This window comes from Petaurus breviceps, unplaced genomic scaffold (genome assembly GCF_028583685.1).
Source record: "Petaurus breviceps papuanus isolate PSGF00001 unplaced genomic scaffold, PetGlider_PUasm1.0 90792, whole genome shotgun sequence".
NCBI lineage: Eukaryota > Metazoa > Chordata > Mammalia > Diprotodontia > Petauridae > Petaurus > Petaurus breviceps.
In genome coordinates, this window is record NW_027187347.1 from 19,231,773 (window position 1) to 19,252,256 (window position 20,484).

The following is a 20,484-nucleotide window of genomic DNA, read 5'->3' on the forward strand; positions in this document are numbered from 1 at the left end:
ATGGTTACAAGGCACTATTATATATTCATCTCACTAATTCCTTATAATAACCCTGATTCGGGCAGTGCAACTATTGTTATCCCCCTTTTACAGAGAAATAAACTAAGGCTCGTTTAAATGACTGTCCAAGATCATACTGCTAGTGTTGTATTCAACTAAGAGCTCCTTCTACATGCTAATATGCCCACACAGTACACTTTGGTTTTTTAAAATAAGTTTTAGTAGATGTCTTTTTTTAAAAATATGAACATAATTCCCCCAAGTATTTCTCCCTCCCAGACAACCAACCTATAAACAAATTATATTTTTTAAAGAAGAAAAATAAAAGCAGAAAATCAGCATCAACTGATCAATATAATCCCCCAAAATCTGAAAATACAAGCAATGTACAATACTTGAGACCCTCCTAGCTCTGTAAAGGCATGGAGTGGGACTATCTTTTTAGATCTCTTCTCTCAAACCATGCTTGTACTTGTACTCTATAATGCTGCAACAGTTATTTAAAATTTTTTTTTGTGGTTGTTCTTTCTATTTAATTGCTATGGTTACTGTTTTCATGGGTCTGCTTACTTCACTTGGTATCATTTCATACAGATCTATGCACACTTCTCTGTACTTATCACATTTGTCATTTCTTACTGTACAGTAATATTTCATAACGTTCACATGCTTCAATTTGCTCAGCCAATGCCCAATTGAAGAGGAAGTTTTCCAGTTCTTTGCTATCTCACAAATTGCAGCTATAAAATACTGTGTTGTCTATGGGGACTTTCTTCCTACTTATGGCTTTCTTGGGGGTATAAGCCTATAACGGAATCTTTGAATCAAAGGGTATGGACATTCTAGTCATGATATCTGCAAAATTCTGAACTGTTTTCCAAAACTGTATTAATTCATAGCTCCACCAACAATGTACCAGTGTGTTTGTCTTCCTACACCCTTGCACTGACTGTTTCCACCATTTTGTCATCCTTGCCACTTTTCAGGGTGTGAGGAGAAACCCCAATATTATTTAGATTCACATTTTTCTTATTAGTGATTTCAAGCATGCTTTCATATAATCATTAAGAGTTTGCAATTCTTTTTTTTTTCCTGAGAACTATTTGTTTACATTTAACCACTTATCTATTGAGGGATGGCTTTTGGTCATGCACACATACATTTATATATGCCTATTAGATATAATTTATATATAACTTGGATACCCGATTTTTACCAGAGAACTTTGATAGGGGTTTTTTCCCCATCCCACTATTTCCCTTCTTGCCCTAAGTATATTAATTTTGTTTGTGCAGAAGCTTTCCAATTTCATGTAATCAAAGTATTGAAGTTATCTGTTTAGTCTGCTACAACTCTTTCCATCCCCTTGTTTGGTTAAGAATACGTCTCCTGCCAATGGTTGTGAGAGGTAAACATACTGCTCTTCTGTTTTTTATGGTACAACCTTTAATATTAAAGTCATGTATCCACTTAGAATGTATTATGGAATATGGTGTATGCTCTTGGTCTAAACCTAGTTTCCCCAGCAGTTCTATTTTGCTGGGAAGATCTTTTCTAAGTAAATTATGTTTTCTGGTTTATCAAGCAGTGAGTTATTGAATTCCTTTGTTACTGATTCTCTCTTGTCTATTCTGGTCCACCGATCTGCTTCTATATTTTTAAAACAAGAGATACTTTTCATGGTTGCTGCTTTATGATACAGTTTGAGATCTGCAAGTGCTGTTCCTCCTTGATCTCTCTCTTTTCATCATTATCCTTGATATTCTAGGTCTTTTATTTTTCCAAGTGAATTTGCTTTTATTATACTGGATTCTATAACGTATCCCTTTCATAATTTGATTGGTAAAACACTAAGACTAAATTTACTCTAGTAGTATGGTCATTCTTATTATATTGGCATAGTCCTGCTAAAAGTACTGTATATTCCTTCAGCTGCTCAAATTGTTTCTTATTTCTTTTTTTTTTTGGAGGGGGGGAGGTAGGGCAATTGGGGTTAAGTGACTTGCCCAAGGTCACGCGGCTAGTTTTTTTGTGTTACATGTCTGAAGCCGGATTTGAACTCGGGTCCTCCTGACTTCAGGGCTGGTGCTCTATTCACTGTATCACCTAGCCACCTCTGTTTCTTATTTCTTTAAAGAGCACTTTGTAGCTGAATCTATATGTGTAATGTCTGCTCTGTTAAACTGATCCGCAGATGCTTTATACATTCTGTAGCTACTTGGAATGGAATTTCCTTTTCTATTATTGCCTTTAGGTTCTGTTATTATTATTGAAAAATGCTGTTGATTTTTGAGGGTTTATTTTGTAGTCTGCAGTGTTGACAAAGTTTTTAACTGGCTCAATAACTTTGCTGATTTCCTAGGATTTTCTAAATAAACCATCATATCATCAACAGATTAAGATAGTTTTATCTCATCTTTTATCTAGACTTAGTAGATTTTTTAGCATAAAGGAGCATTGTACTCTGTCAGTCTGCTGAGATAATTTAGTTTTAGATTTTTGTTTTAATATGATTAATTATGTAGATTATTTTTCTAGTGCTGAATCATCCCTGGTATAAATCCAACTCAGGCATCATGAATGGTTTCTTAGATGATTCATTGTAAACTATATGACAAAATTCTATTTAATTTTTTTGAATCAATATGAATTAGTGGCATTTATCTATAGTTCTCTTGTGCATTATTCTTCTCAGTTTTAAATAGTAAGACTATTGTTTTCTCATAAAAGGAATTCCTTATGGTGCTTTCTTTCTCCATTCTTGAGAATAATTTATGTAGTATTGGTACTAATTGCTCATTAAAAGTTTGATAGAATTCTGCTGTGAATCCACCAGGATCAGGAATTTTTTCTTCAGCAGTTTCTTTACAGCTAGTTCTTGTTTCCTTTCCTCAAGGGGGTTTTTATTTCTCTTCTGTTGTTTTGCATTTGTCTTCTGTTAGGTTGTGTATTTGACGTTTTGAAGAAATCCCACAATTTGTGTGTGCTGTCAGTTTTATTATAGTTATTATATAACTGTACATAATAGATTCTGATCATTTTTTCTAGTTTTGTTATGGTTTCACCTTGTTCATTTGCTACTCTGTGGATTTAATTTTCTGATCTCTATTTAATCAACTTGGCTTAAGTTTTATCAATTTTATTAGGGTTTTCAAAGAACTAGCTTTCAGTTTTATCATTTCCATGAGTTTTTTTTTGTTTCCAGTTCTATTTTTCTAATTTTAAAAATATCCTTTTATTATGCTTATTTGAAACTTGTTTGCTTTCTAATGTTTAAATGCATATTCAATTCATTAATCTTTTCTTTTTCTATTTTGTTAGAGCATTTTTAAAGGGATATGATGTTTTCCCTGAGGACTGTTTAAGCTGCATCTCAGAAATTTTGGTATGTTGTTTTATCATTATAATTTTTTTCACACAATTATGGTTTCTGATCTTTGATTCACTCATTATTGAGGATTTCACTGTTAAGTCTCCATTTCGGTGTCTGTCTGTGGTCTGTAAAGGTTTTTGCTATTTCTGCCTTTTCACATTTTATGTGTATTATCTCTGTGCCCTAACACATGGTCAATTTTTGTAAAAGCTTCATGCAGTGTTGAGGATATGTAATTCTTTAGCAGGCCCACTTAGAAGACACCATTGGTCTTTTAGCTCTTATTTCTCCACAAAATTTGTTCAATTTTATATTTTCTCTTTTTTTAGATTCATTCAAAACTGAGAGACACTGAAGTCTCCAGACACTACCGTATCACTCCATGTCTTTGTATAGTTCAAGTAATTTTTTTGTAAATTTAGTTAACTGGAGCATATAAATTTAATAATGATACTGATTTGTTGACTATAGTTCCTTCCAGTATAGTGCAGTTTCTTTATTTATCCCTTTTAAAGTTTTGAATATTTGTTTTTGCCTCATCTGATAGAATGCGTACACCTTGTGTTTTTTGGATTCATCTGATGCATGGGAAATTTTTTTCATCCTTTCATTTTTATTCTGTGTATGTCTTTGTTTTTAAAATGTGTTTCTTGTAAGAAAGCAACAGATTGTGGAGTTTTGTTTTCTTATATAAACTGTCAGCTTTTCATTTTATTGTATTTTAAAAATCTATCATTTAATGTTTTGAGATTTAGGTTTATATTTCCCTCTGGTTTTTTTTTCCCAAATTAGGATTTTTTTCTCTTCTTCCTCTGTAACATAAAATAGGTATTTAAGTTTAATCTATTTTAAGGCAATTCTATTCTACCTTTAGAATAAGCCTTGCTCCCTTCTGTTACCGTTCTCCCATTTCTGGAGTTTTGCTTAACTTATTGGTTCCCTTTTTTTTTTTCCTTCCCCTTTATCTAGTTATTTAATTTTTCACTTTTTTTTTCTCCTCTCAGGTAAGTAGCCAAGTAAAATTCCTTTTCCTTTTCATCAACTTGTTTTATTTAGTTTTTAAAATTTCATTTTCTAAGTTTTTTTTCTTAAAAATACATTTCTTTCCCTTATTCTCTTCTTTATTAATCTTCCCTTTCTATCTCTTCCAGATTTTTATTCTTTGATTCATAGGTCTTATACTTATTCAGTCATTCTTTAATCTCTGTACCCCCATGGAGTTAAAGTTTTTGGTTCCCTCTTTTAAAGAGTTTCCATGTTATGGCCTTGTAGATTTTTCCCCCAGTATACTTGTAGAAAAAAACAATTCCTACAGGAAACACAAAGCTATTGCCCAATGGTAGGAATATTCCAATATTCCAGAATGTGCAGTTAATTATTAACCTTTGCTCTCCATGGCAATCTCCCCCCTGCCCCCCCTCCCCAATTTGCCATGAACTCTTCCTCGGTACATGCACTCCTGCTACTGTGGGTGTTGCCTCCCCAAGCTCTAATTCCCCTTGTCCCTGAGGCAGGTTGAGTGGTCTCTCTAAGCATCAAATTCCTGGATGTTATTATACCCATGTGCCCAGATTATAACCAGAGGTCCCCATCTCTCTTTACACGGTATCTTTCTTCCTCCATGAGAGGTTCCCTTAGTGAGATCCTGTTTTATCACTGAAACAAAATTTCCCTCTTTTCAAATCCCTTCTTTTGCTTCCTCACTCATTCTCTTCTAGGCTGTCTTCTTCCTGAGACATGAGAGGAGTTTTCTCTTGGCTGATAACCTTTACCTAGATTAAGCTTCATCACATTTCCTTCTATTTTCTTCCTTCCTTCTCCTCTTTTATGCACCTTCTCATTCTGTAATTCAGTCCCACAAAAACAAAACAAAACAAAAACCACTGATGGGAAGGCAGGGTGGTGATTGCTTCATGACTTTTCAGGTTTGCATCTCTACCATCAGTTCTGTTTGCTTTCAGTTATTTTCTTGTGTACTTTTAGAAAGAAATCTCTTAATGGTTTTCCTGTTATTGTTTTGCTGTTGTGCGTGGCTGTGGAATTTGTTTACCTTAGTATATCTGTCATCCCGGGTGTTTGCAAAGCAAATAATCTGGTCAGTTCTGATGAATTTCTAGGAAGGCTCTGAAGGCTGCCTCATTATTGCATGCCTATCTTTTTATTATTGGTTAGGCTTGGGTTTACAGGGTATATCATATCATACTGCGTCTTGAGCTCTTTGGCTCTTTGGAACAAATTTTATTGCTTTCTGCAGTTTATGGTATGTGCAAAATAGTGTTATTCAAATTTCCTTCCTTTCATATTTGAAGGCATTTCTCCTGGTTGCTTGTAGAATTTGTTATTGGAACTGTTAAATTTCAATACTGCTTGTCTTGGAGTTTGCAGTATAAGGTTTTTTTGGTCATCTGTTGACTCTTTTGATTAGTTCTTTCCCCCCCCTGTTTAGAAGTTCTAGGCAATTTTCTTGTAGTGTTTTTTTCATTATAGTGTTCAAATTTTCTAACTTGTCAGGTTATCTGTAATCCTAAAGATGCATACATCTCCTGTTTTGTTGGTATGGAGTTTGTGTTTTCTTTTAACATTGTTGCTTTTTGCTTTCTCTCTTCCAAGTTGTCTTTCATTTCTATGTATTTTTTTTTTTAAGCAATCAGGGTTAAAGTAACTTGCTCAAGGTTACACGGCCAGTTATTTCTGGGTGTGGTGCTGAGTGTCTGAGCCCGGGATTTGATCTCCAGGTCGTCCCAACACTGGAGCTGGTACTCTTACTCGCTGAGTCACCTGGCCGCCCCTAAGCAATTGGGGTTAAGTAACTTGCTCAAGGTTACACGGCCAGGTGTTTCTGGGTGGGTGCTAAGTGTCTGAGCCCGGGATTCGATCTCCAGGTCTTCTCAACACTGGAGCCGGTGCTCTTACTTGCTGTGCTACCTGGCCGCCCCTCATTTCTATGTATTTGCATTCCCATTCAGTTATTCTGTCTTTTGTTTCTTCAGTGAGACTTGTCACCTTGGATTCAAATTTTTCTATCCTGCTAATTATTTCTGTTGGGCAAGTCATAAATTCTGCTTTTATAATTCTTATTTCTCTTTTAAACCATTCAGGAGCTGCTGCTACTTTCTTGGGAATCCACTGGTTCTTCTGTATCATCAGGATTTTATTCATTTTCCTTTGTCTTACAATATTTAGTCACAGATTTCTGGACTTGTGTAGCTGATCGGGAGATCATGTTTCCTTGTGTTATCAGTACCTTCCCTGTCAGTTTATCTGTTTATGCTCAAGGTCTTTAACCAAGTGTTTTCCTCTTGAAATTTCTGGTAATTCCGATCTTTTTTTCCCTTATTGCTCATTTTCTCACTACTTCCCCTTTGACAGTTTCTGGGAGTTGGACCTCAAAGCCATTTCAGCCTCCACCCACACTAGAAAATTTATATTTCACCAGCCTCCATGTCTGCCCCAAGTGGCTTCTGGAGTGACAGAAGTGACCTCAGCTAGATGCTTACTGGATGCTTACTACAGCTTACTGGAGTGTCCCACAGTCACACACGTGTGCTACTCTAGTTTTCTCCATTTCTCAATTCTCTGGCTGAGTGTATCTGCAGCACGTGTGCTGCTGCACTCTTGTTCCAGGCAGAACAAACTTCTGCCTTTTGGTTTTCTGTGGCTCTGAGAAGAGGGAAGAGAGGAAAGAAGTGAATTCTGTTGTCAGCCTGTGGGTTAGCCAGGGTGTGGCAGAAGGTGACAAGTGAACATCTTAGTTCTGTGCTATTAACTCATTCGATTGTGACCTCATTAGGGTTCCTGGTGTCCTAGACCATGGAGACAGCTGAAATTGCTTTATTATCTCTTGCACCTAATTCCTATTCTGAAAATGTTTTGAGGATCTAGTTCTCCATCTTGTTGGTAACATGACCAACCAATATGTCAATCCTCCATCTTGTTGGTCATGTGACATCTCTTATTTTCATATAAAACTTAGATGTTCAAATATAAAAAAACAAGGCCTTAAAAAATTAGCCTTTTCTTTACATAACAAATGTATAAATGTTTTTGCAGAGCACATGCTTGAAGTTACCTTAATACTTGAATGCAACAGGTAAAGAAGATAACAATCTGAAGTTTGAGTAATTTCTTGTCTAAAAACTACATACTTACCCATTGGTAACTAAGACTCCACTTGGGACCAAATCCCTGTTGACAGCTTCCAATGACCAACGATACAAATTCTGAGATGACTTCTTATTCGTTAAGTCATGGACTAGAATAATGCCTAAAATGCAACAGGAAAAAAATCGTAATGTTATGGCTCCTTTTGTTCCTAAACTTCACTAATTGCAATATGAAATTGCCTTATGAGTTGAAAATCATAGTATCTTATTCAACATGTTAAACCAGGGATGGGGAACCTGTGGCCTTCTAGGTCCTTGGAAGCAGGCTTTTGACTGTGTCTAAGTTTTACTGAAGAAATCTTTTTTATTAAGGGGATTTGTTCTGTGAAGTTTGGATTCAATCAAAGGACTGCACTTGAGGACCTAGAGGGCCACTTGTGGCCTTAAAGTCTCAGGTTCTACCCCATGCACTAAAACTAAGAAAAGGTTCCTTCATAAAAAAAGTGTTTTAAACTGATGTAAAACCTCTTCCTTAAGTAATTAGATGATGTCATTTTTATAGCTTCACTGATCTGTGAGGGCCAAGGCAATGACATTCGATAACTGCAATGACCACTTCATCATTAAGGAAAACCAGAAAAGACTGAAACCAAGAATTTATACCCAAAGGGCATTTATTGATTTCCTACTAGGTATTTAAAGCATAAGGCTATACATAAGTACTACTAATACTACAATAATTTTTTTAAAAGTGATGTTGTAACACAAAACCTTTTAAATCTGATATTGGTTTATAAGAAAAATAATAGTCCACATTTATAAGGTTTACAGGGCATGTTCCTCACAACAACCCTGTGGAAGGGTTAGGATAAGTATCATTATATTCACTTAACAGATAGGGAAACTAAAGCTCAGGAGTCTAAGTGATTTGACCATGGTCAGTTAGTAAAGCAGTGGGGCTGAGAGTAGGGCCAAAGTCTTTTTTTTTTTCTTTTTGGAGGGGGGAAGGCAGGACGATTGGGGTCAAGTGACTTGTCCAAGGTTACATGGCTAGTGACTGTTAAGTGTCTGAGGATGGATTTGAACTCAGGTCCTCCTGACTCCAGGACTAGTGCTCTATTCACTGCACCACCTAGCCACCCCCAGCCAATGTCTTCTGACACTAAAACTAGTTCTTTGCAAGCTGCCAAGGGAGGAAAGGGGCAGAAGGGATAGAAATGGCTAAGAGACTGTTATTCTTTAGTTCATAAGATCTAGTACATTTGACTTGGATCAAATTAGTTCAAAAAGTCCATTCTTAAAACTTCTTACATTTAGAACTGACATTTTCTATAGTAACACTATATTTCAGTTCAATTTAAAACAGCAAAAAGTATATACGAGGGTGAAGAAAAAATCTAAGAAGTATAAACATTAATGGATTTGAGAGAAAAATCTGAAAAATTGAGAATGTACGATCAATGAAGCTAAGAAATATGCAAAAGTAGAATTAGTCAAAAAGTAGAATCTGTCAAGGTCCTTTAAAAAACTGGCAAAGAGTTTTTGTTTTTTGTTTCTTTTCCCAGTAAGACAGGGAAAGACAAAAAGGCCACTGATAACCAACAGCTATAGGTGAGATTATAATTCACAGGAAAGAGCTATTGTTCATTATAAATTCAATGGTCTGGCCTAATTTTTTTTGAGGGGTTGAAAAATCATATTGAAGATATAAGAGAACAAAGCAAATTTCTAGGCTGCCAACAGGTTACATTTCAACTCTCAGCTTTATACACTTTTGTCCATAATCCAGAAGGGAACAAAAACCGGAAAAATGTCATACCCTCCCGACATGTCAGTGGTACCATCAATTCCAAATGGGCAAAGCATGGAGGACAGAATTTTTTGCCCATTTGTGATCTTCAAAATAATTTGTTTATATGCTGTTTGCCTAGGGCAGGCTTATAGATCATTGTTGAATCTCTTTACAGAAAACTCAAGATATGTGTTACTGCTTTTTTACGAGTCTGGAGCTGAAAACAGCCTGAATGAAAAGAATGAGTATATGCATTTGGGGAAATATGCCAAAAACACAATGAAAGAATAAGAAAAAAGGTATTAAGGGACCTTGCTGATGACTAGGATTAAAGATTAAAATGAACAGAAATAATTCAATTTAATGAACTTTAAGTGCCTCCTAGATACAAAGCATGATCAAAGACAAAAGAATCAACTTGGCCTTGAACTTACTGAACTTGCTTTTTACCAAGGAGATAAAAGGCATACAAAAATAATAAATAAAAACAAATCCAGAAACTACTCTGACTTTCATCTGCAAAAATACAGGAGAAAAACAGCCAGATTTGCACATCCAGACCAGTTTCTTTTTTGAAACCACGACCATATGCTTCACTAATGAGAATTCTGTAAAGTTTCTTAGTATTTGAGCATGGGTCTTAGCATTCAATTTAATTCAAACATTTATTAAGCTCCTACGATGAGTAAGGGAAGGCACAAGGGGTAGTGCATAGTGAACAGTCAGGAAGACCTGAGTTTGAATCTTCCCTTTGACATATACTACTGTGTGACCTTCTCATCTGTGTGCTACAAAGAGGGTGCTGGCCTGTACCAATGGAGGAAGTTACCCACATGCAGTTCTCACAATGGATACGATAACAAATGGCTGACAACCAGACAGACATCCAAGCGTCCCTATTGTCAGGTCAGACTAATGTTACATTGATGACTTATTACAGTTATCCCATCCACATCGTGACTTTCCCCTTCGTGGTTTCAATATACTGCAAGTCAGCATAAGAAATCTGGGAATCTTTTGGGAGTTTTGTGGAAACTGCAGACAACAAGTGGAAGCCAGCAGATGACACAGAAAACGTTTAGAAGCTCAGAAATGCACAAAGTATATGTACAGTATTATATACTATCAATCCAAACTTTACAATAAGGTACTGTAAACATCCCATAAAAGAAAAAGAAAAAATTCAGACTTCTCCTCTGGTACAAAGGGAGGGCTAAAAAGTATCACACAGACATTCCAGATTTCAGGGGCGCTGTGCCCTTTGCCCCCGCAATGTGGCGGGGATAACTGTAACAATCTGACAAAATCCAGGCTCATCGCTCCCTGTGCAGCACGGGGTGAGAGTCACTCTTCTAAGAAGCTTATCCTTTAGTTATTGTTTTATTTTATCTTTTCTCAATAATTCTACATGTCTCTACACCATGATCATTCACTTGTTTATATGCTGCCTTATTGTTTTACAGCAGATCCATGTAAGGTCAATGCCTCCAACTGATTGTGTCACTTGCTGGAGGCTGGTATTGGTGGGTCATGGAGTACCCAATGTGATAATTCATATATGTGTGTGTGTGTATGTATTCATATATGGGTGTATATATATATATATATATACACATATTTGTATATAGAGTATATGAGTATATAGATATGTATATGAATTAATATATATGAGTATATATTCATGTGCGCATAAACATATGTGTATATATTCATATGTCTGCATATATAAATATATCCATGTGTATTCATATATGTATATAAAATATATTCATATGTGAATGTATGTATGTGTGTATGTATAGGGACTGTCCTTTCCTTTTTTTTGTATCCCTTACAGCACTTTTCTCTAAGTCTATAAAAACAGCAGATGCTTGATAAATGCTCCCTGAATGTAGGTAAGGCATAGTATTATAAAGAGCTATGTCTTCTAACAAAGAGCCATAACCCTTCTGGGGAACCAGGGACACTAGGGTACCTCGAGGTCAGTGAAGGACTCTGTGGTCAGTGAACTTGCGTCAATAACTGCAATTTCGTTTCAGGGTACCTTTGGCTCCCATTAAATTCAATAAACAACAACAAAGTGTCTACCAATGCATGCAGAGCACTGTCCTAGGTCCTGGTAATAGTGCCAATTTTGGGTAAGACAGAGTCTCTGCCCTTACAGAACTGTCAATATATGTAAGAAAGACATACATAAATAACTCTGTTACAAAGCAGATAGTAAAGGCAAGTGAGGTATGTAGAACAGTGTGAAAGTTGAGGAGAAAGATCATCATTGACTGGATGAATCAGGGAAAGATACATGAAGAAGGCAGCATGTGAGCAGGACGTTAGAGGACAAACAGGAATTCAACCATCACAAGAAGACAGGGCTTGGCGGTTTAGAGAAGAAGACTTCCAGCATTAACAGCTGAGAACAGCATTAACCAAGGTAAGAAGTGTGTGGCATGTACAGGTGACAGCCAGGAGTGCAGTGTGCCTATGTATGAAGGATACAAAGGGGAACAGATAAAGTGGGAAAGGTAGAGTAGGCCACACTGTGTAAAGTCTTGCATGCCAGGTTTAAAGTGAACTTTATTCAGAAGACAACAGAGACCCACTGAAGGGTCTTAATGAGAGGAATGAATGACATGAACAGATCTATACATAAGGAAATTTAATGAGGCAGTGGTATTAGGGATGAACTGGAGTGAATTACGAGACTGGAAGCAGGATCACAACAATGGGAATGGAGAATAGAGGAGAGATTCAATGGATTCTGTAGAGTTAGTCAATAGGACTTTCTAACTAATTAAATATACCATGTGAAGGACAAGGAAGAATCAAGGATAATAAGGTTTCAAACACAAGGGGTTGGGTAAATGACAGTCTACTCACAAAAAAAAAATACTATCAGAAATAGGAGTTTTTTGAGGAAAGAGCAGAAGCTCAAAAGTTGGGTTAGAAGTGCTGCTGGGAAAGACACATCTAGGTAGAAATATTCTATAGACAGCTGGAAGATGTGTTTGGGGCTCAGTTATCTGCCAAGAGCAGATAATGAGACTACCAGAAGGTAAGAGTGCCAAGAACACAAAGGGACAAAGCCAGAATCTTGGAGAACAGTCACACTGAAGAGTATGAATGGGAAAGGGTCAGGATGTAGTGAAGGCATCAGAGCAGGAGCTGGTGAAGTCTCACGAAAGGAGAACCACTAAACCAGGGTCTTTCTGAAGCCCTGGAGGGGAAAAAAATCCAGAAGGAAGGTCAACAGTGCCAAACGCAGCAAAAAAGTAAAGGAAAAATAAAGCCCTTGGGGGGGGGGAAGCCTTCCTATTTATATGGTAATCAGGAATCCACCACTGACTTTTGGGAATACTATGGGATTGTGAGTGTGGTGGGGATAGAAACAAGACTGAAACAGAAGTGCATGGTGAGGACTAGAGGCATCAGATGCCGAAAACAAACAACTTTTTTCAATAAGCTTGGCAGTGAAAGGGAATAGGGATATGAGATGGAACCTAGAAGGCACAGGAAAGTTTCTGCCTTTTTTTTTTTTTAAACAATTAAATTTCATGGCACCTGCATTTCACTTCTCTGCAGAGATGGTAGGTCCACAGCTGTGGTACACTACACATATTCTTAGACATTTTCAACACATTAACCATTTTTGCTGATTCCCCCTCCCCACTTTTTCCTTTTTCTTTTTAAAAAAATTACCTGTTAGATGACATAGGTCTCCTAGAAGGGGGCAGAATAGTAGGAGAAATTTTGGTGGTATAAAGAAGTTATCAATAAAAATTTATTTAAAAAAAGAATTAAATGTCATATTAATCTCAAGTTATAGTAACGAGAATGATACAGATGGAAGTAAGGACAGCTAGGTGGCACAGTGGATAGAGCACTGGGCTTGGAATCAGGAAGACCTGAGTTTAAATCTGACCTCAGACACAGACTAGTAGTTGTGTGACCCTAGTCACCTGACCCTGTTTGCCTCAGTTTGCTCATCTGTAAAATGAGCTGGAGAAGGAAATTACAAACTACGGCAGCATCTTTGCTAAGAAAACCCCAAATGGGGTCACAGAGAGTCAGACACGACAGAACAACAACAATGAAAAATGGAAGTACTAAGGCAAGTAAATGGTTTGATGTTATAACATATGTAGGAAAAATTCAGGATCCACAAAACTGTGCTGGTCCTTGAGTTTCAAGTTGAAATCAAGTACACAAGGTATTCTGTGAACAAACATTCTTTACTGAATGGATACGACCCTCTAAGGTCCATGCCAGATGATCTCTATTCCCAATGCACACTAGGTATGTGTCTCATTCATACTTGGGAAGGGGAAAAACCAAATACTTTACCATTTACGGAGTTGAAGAACACTGCTCGTGTGCTTTTCACGCTGCTGGCACCACCCACTGACCCTCCAACATCCCATAGCTCAATATAGAAGGTCTTTTCTTCCGGTGTTCCTTCCTTATAATCATGAACCTGACAAACCAAACAAGGAATTACAGTAACTACTAGATAATGACTTACATGCATATAATTCTTCATGGTTACTGAGCATTTTCAACATACACCACCTCATTTGATGCACATAACAGATGTACCTCAGGGCTAGAGATAAAGATCACAGAGATAGTTGAAACTATGCAAGCGAATAAAAGTGCCAAGATACAGAATTTATAGAAAGAAGGGTGAAGACAGAACTTGGAGAACACCCATGTTAAAAAGGTCTGGGAGAAAGAAGGAAGTGATTTGGTGGTATTAGTTGACAGAAGATGGAAGTCAGAAGGGCAGGAGGTGTTGGCGGGAAGGCAATAAATTTATTTATGAGCACACTAAGTTCAAAACACTTAAGGTTCATATTGTATACCAACCTTTAGTATTTGATGAGATAGTCAACTTCATCTTTCCAGAACTCAGCTACCTGACAACTTCTCCTACATGTACCTCTACCTGGCAACTTAACCTCTCTTGGAAACTCAAAACATCAGAACTTTAAAGAGCCTCAGAGTTCAACGAGTCCAAGCCCTGAGCAAGAATCTCCCTCACAGCACCCCTGATAACACAGATTCCCCCTGCCTCCACTTTTAGACCCCCAGTGACTGGGAGCCCACTGCCTCGAGGAGGACCATCCTAACCTTGGATGGCCTTTCTGCAGGCCTCAGTACTGCCCCAGTTCTATGCAGTAGGGTCAAGCAGGACAGGTATAATCCCTCTCCTATAAGACATTTCTTCAAATACTTGAAGATTGCTATCAGTTATATATATACAGCCCCTATCGGCATCCAGAGAAAGAACTGATAAACAGAAGTATGCATAGAATGATTTTACACACACACACGTTTCTAATGGTAATCATCTCTAGGGTAAGGTGGAGGAGGGAAGGGGAAAAAAGGAGGAAAAATAAGAAATTTACATGATAACTTTATTACATCTTATATGGTTACAACTTTGGAAAAATATTAGCACTTGTTTTCTCTTCGTTATCTAGACTATTTGACCATTCAGAACATCTCCGTGACTGTGAGTTCTTGCTAATTAAGATTTTAAGATATTCAAGTTAGTCCTTTATTAGATAGCACCTTATATAATTCTCAAATTGTTTCATGTACACCTGCTTCCAACTACACGCAGTGGGGTATAGGTATAGGTCCTTTGAAGGCAGGACCCCGTCATATCCTTCCACCGAAAATTCCACGGCATATTCTAGGCACATAGTAGTTAGTCACTCCATAAATACTTCCTGTCTTGAACAGAATTTAAATGACATGACTAAATGGTGTCTTGCAGTGCTAACACTGAGCTGTGAGATTACATCTGATTTCACAAGTCTGAGTAATTCCTAAGAGAAAGCCTGCTGTTGACACAGTAAGTGGCACCTTCTTCAAAGTCATTACTATCCTAAAAACATAATGTGGTAAGAAGCAATGTAAAACTAAAAGACATCTTTTTATGGAAGACAGGTCTCAGAGGACTTGAAATTTATGGTCATTAAAGATCCAAAAGAAATTTTTAGAACAGTGCTGCACACAGATGGGCTGTTCATCAAGTGAGAAGAGGCCTTCTTCATCTTCAGTCTAAAATCCTGCTGTTATTAAGGACCTTCTCACTTGCTAAGACCCTTAGATTTTTATTAAACGCCAGATTAGTAGTAAATAGGTGGGATCTTTGTTCCATTTCTTACAATTTAACTTTTTTTTGGTTACACTCTAAAGTTCCAAACTGTCTCCCTCCTTTCCTCCCCACCCTGCACTAGAGAAGGTCATTATTCGACACAGTTCTTTCTCTGGAGTAGATAGCATCTTCCTTCCTAAGCCCTTTGTAGCTGATTTGAATATTTATAATAATCAGTATAACTAAGTCATTCCCAGTTATTTTTTGAACAATAGTGCTGCTACTGTATACAACACTCTTTTGATTTAGCTCATTTGATTCTTCATTATTTCAGGCAAATTTTTCCATGTTTTTCAAAATCAACCCGCTCATAGTTTCTTGTATACAGTCCAATAGTATCCCAACACAATCATAGACCACAACTAATTTAGCCATTATGCAATGGATAGGCATCCCCTAAATTTCCAGTTCTTTACCACCACAAAGAGCTGCTATAAATATTTTAGAATATATAGGTTCTTTTCCTTTTTCTCTGATCACCTTGAGAAACAGACCCTAAGAGTGGTATTTCTGGGTCAAAGGATATGCAGTTTTATATCTTTGGGCATAATTCCAGATTAATCTCCAAAATGGTTCAATCAGTTCACATTTACACCAACAGTGTATTAGTGTCCCAATTTCTCCACATCCTCTCCAATATTTGTCATTTTCCCTTTCTATGATTTTAGCTAATCTGTTATGAGATGATATATCAAAGTTGTTTTAATTTTGTATTTCTTGAATCAATAATGTTTCAGAGCATTTTTATATGACTACAGATTGTTTTGATTTCTTCATCAAAAAAACACAAACAAACAACAAACCCTGCCTATCTATATCTTTTTGACCATTTGTCAATTGGGGAATGAATGACTCATATTCTTATAAATTCAACAAAATTCACTATATATTTGAGAGAGGAGATCTTTATCTGAGAAACTACCTATAAATTTTTCCCTCAATTTTCTGCTTTCCTTCTAATCTGAGATATGTTTTATTTATACAAAACCTTTTTAATTTAATGTAATCAAAATTATCCACTTGACATCTTATAGTGCTCTCTATTTCTTGTTTATTGATAAATTCTCCTACTATCTACAAATCTGAGAGGTAACATATTCTGTGTTTTTCAAATTTTCTTGTAATCTCTCTCTTTATATCTAGGTCATGTATCCATTTTAATTTTATCCTGGTAAATGGTATAAGATATTGGTCTATAAACAATTTCTGCTAAACTGTTTTCCAGTTTTCTCAACAACTTTTACTCATGAATTCTTATCCCCCAAACACAAATCTTTACAATTGTCAAACACATGGTTACTATAATCGTTTACTACTGTTTACCGTATTTTTACTCTGTTCCACTGATCCACCTTGGCCAGTATCAGTAATTTTGATAATTACTACCTTATAATATAGTTTAAGATCTGCTACTTCCAAACCTCCTTCCTTTATATTTTTTCATTAATTCCATTGAGATTCTTTTGTTCTTATTTTTTTAGCTCAATAAAATACATTTTTGGTAATTTAATTGGGATGGCATTGAATAAGCAAATTAATTTATGAAGAATTGTCATTTTTATTACATTGGCTCTGACCCGTGAACAATTAACACTTTTCTAATTATTCAATCTGACTTTATTTGTATAAAAAAAAGTTTTATAATCGTGTCCATGTATTTCCTGGGTTTGTCTTGGCAGGTATAGCTGCAGGTATTTTATACCCTCTACAGTTATTTTAAATGGGGTATCTTTTCTTGCAGGGTTTTGTTGGTGATATATAGAAATACTAATGATTTATATGTTTTTTTTTAATATTCTGTGTAATGGTAATGGTAATATGAATATCTTCCCTGTCCCTTGATAGGCTTAAGTGAATTTGAGGACCTTCCCTGATTTGAAAATATACTCTGCCCCCTAAGAGGTGGAATGTGATCATATGGAGCCTGTGGTAGGCAGCTTGTTTTTCAAGAATGCCCAAATCTTGTTACTTTGTAATTGGGCAGTGGGTCAGGAGGGTTGTGATGTGTTCTGACCCTGCAGAAGGCTATATATACCCTGATGTGAAGTTTTGCTTTGGGGCTTGCTTATGGGAAGAGTTGCATAATTTGGCCAGATGAGACTCTGGGCAGCCATTGAGTCCCCCAGCTTTGAAAACCCAGATGTTGGTGCTTCTCTCTCTCGTAACTAACCAGGTATGGATGTAATGGTCAGACAGCTGGAAGCCCTGTTTGCTGGTCTGTTTCTCTGTCTTTATTTTTCTGTCTGCTTGTAACTTCTGTTTATATTTACTCTGAAGTTCATGGTGCTGACTTTTCCCCCTGAACTAGGTAAATGATATATGTTTGATTAAAGTAAGATTGTTAACCCTTTTTGAGTTGCTTTCCTTTAGAAAAGCAGATCAAAGAACCTATGCTATCAGCCATCCTGGGCATGCTAGTATGCTATGTATAGCTTGCTGCTACATCCTGCTACTTTGCTAAAATTATTAATTATTTCAACTAGCTTTTTAGTTCAATCTCTAGCATTTTCCAAGTATATCATCATCTCATTTGCAAAGAGATATTACCTCATTGTCCATTTTGATTTTTTTAAATTTTTCTTCTCTTATTGATAGCATTTCTAATACAATATTGAATAATATTGGTGACAATGGGCATCCTTGTTTCACTCCTGATGTTACTGGGAATGCTTTTACCTTATGTCCATTACAAATAATACTTGCTGATGGTTTTAGATAGATGCTTCTTATCCACTTATACCTATGCCTGCAAATGTTTTTTAATAGGAATGAATGCTGTATTTTTGACAAAAACATTTTCTGCATCTACTGATATAATCATATGGTTTCTTTGTTCCATTTTAAGTCATATGTTTTTTGTAATCTTGAAAAAAACCCAATTTATTAAAGGAAATTAGATACTCTAATAAAAGAACACAGGATGTTGCAAGTATTTTCTAAATACATTAAAGAACACAGGATGTTGCAAGTATTTTCCAAATACATTAAATCTAGGAATTGTGTCTGCTGAATCACACTTTATGTGCCCTTTTCAGGGACCAGCAAAGTCAGAATTCTTTTGTGGGAGAAATGGTGCAAAGAAAGCACTCTATCAGTGTTGGGGTACAAGTGGATGGCCACCATCACTACTGATAAATGCTTCCATCTCTCTCTACTACTTTCCTTACCCTGCTATTTGTTATGCTTCCCTGACAGCATTTCAACGCCCACTGGGGTGGGGAAACTATTCTCCATTTACTCTTGCCTATTAACCCTTGGCTGGATATACTTGGCTTTCTGCCCAGATTGTTTTCCCTTCTCCTTTCCACCTCAAAATCTGTCTGGTGCAAATCTCATCTTTAGTTGGCCCTTCTCTTTCCAAAGCTAACCTCTCCATTGATGTTATTATCTAACCCATCTTTATAATTATTTTTTCAAACTCTCCTCCACTGACTCTTTCTTCTCTACCCTGGAACCACCGACACAACATGAATGGAGAAAAAAATTCACACCTTCAATTAATCTGCTGTTTAACCCAAAGTTTACTAACCTCTTCTGTGTCATGGACCCCTTTGGCAAACTGGTAGAACCTCTGGATCCTTTTCAGTATAATGTTTTTAAATGCATAAAATAAAATACATAAATTTACAAAGGAAACCCATGGTAATGAAATAAAGATATACTTTTTTTTCCATCCAAGTTCATGGACCCCTTGAAATCTAGGAACCCCGGCCAGGCTCTAGAAACTACCTCACATTATTATAGCCATTGTTTATTGTTTTCTTGCTTTCTTTGCTTACACCAATCAGTTCATCCAAATCTTTTCTTTAGCTTTTATTTTCACTTTCTCTGTTAAGCACTTAAAAAAATTAATCTGCCCCTCTTGTCCTCCTCTTGCTCACAAAGAGAAAAGAAAGAAAAAAAGAAAAGGAAAATCTGGCAAAACAAATTCTTCACATGTCCATTTCAGTACTTCTTATGGCACAATGATATCGCATTATGTTCATATACCCTCAGTTTCCAGTTTTTGGTCACCAAGAAAGGAGCTGCTCTACATATTTTTGTACAGGAAGATACTGTTTCTCCTTCTTTAATTGCATTGGGGTATAGGCTTAATGGTGGTTTAAGCAGTTGGGTCAAAGGATATGTACAGAGTTTAGTAACTTTCTGGGGATAGTTTTCATTTGCTTTCCAGAATGGCAAGACCAATTCACAGCTTCATTTAAAGGGCACTAATGTACCTGTCTCCCCAAAGCCTCTCCCACGTTTGTCATTTTCCTTTTTTGTCATCAGTGCCCTTCTTGTAAGTGTGAGGTGGAACTTCAGAGTTGCTTTGATTTTTTTTCTTTAATTAATAGTGATTTACAGCATTTTCCCCATGATTGTTGATAGCTTGTTTTTCCCCTTTTGAAAACTCCCTATTTATATTCTTTGACCATTTATTTATTGTGGAATAGTTCTTAGTCATATATTTGAATTAGTTCCTTAAATATCTTAGAAATGAGAGCTTTATAAAAGAAACGTTACAAAAACTTTCCCCCTTTCTGAGCTTTTCTAGTATCTTTCCTCTGGTAATTAAATTATATTGGTTAAACTTTTGCATTAGATTATTACAGTCAGGGCTAATGACATTTCTCGTCTGGAACTGAATGAATAAAATAGGGTTTCAAAATTCCAGTAAAGCAAATTTAAATTACATGCCATGTCTGTTCCCAGATTATAAATTCAGACTAACAAAATTCTGTATGTTTGGTTATCATATAATTAAGGAGGTTACACTTGTATCACTTCCAAAATGAAAATGTTCTGCAAAAGAAAATTCATTTTCCCCCTTTCTGGTAAGTCTGAATCAACCTTGGAGTCAGCATTAATCCAAGGCCTTCAGTAATTTTACTTTAAGAATGTATATTAAAAAAAAATGTATATTCAACTCATTAATCATACCTCTTTGAAATGAAAACCCACCACTTCATCATGTTGTTCATTTCTGTATTTACTTGGCATCTCAGTAGAACAGAAACAAGCTAAATGTGATATAACTATTTGAAAAGGTACATTTTAATGGATTCCACCT

At 36.3% G+C, this 20,484-nt stretch overlaps 1 protein-coding gene across 1 annotated transcript in view; it reads right to left on the reverse strand.

The window, feature by feature from the left end:
* RABL3 (RAB, member of RAS oncogene family like 3) overlaps positions 1–20,484 on the reverse strand; it is a 60,437-nt gene that overhangs the window by 24,205 nt on the left and 15,748 nt on the right. The window contains exons 3-4 of the mRNA XM_069070000.1: positions 13,610–13,739; positions 7,523–7,637 (exon numbers count right to left, since the gene is read on the reverse strand). Coding sequence (XP_068926101.1) covers positions 7,523–7,637; positions 13,610–13,739 — 245 coding nt within the window. The remainder of the gene's footprint in view (positions 1–7,522; positions 7,638–13,609; positions 13,740–20,484) is intronic.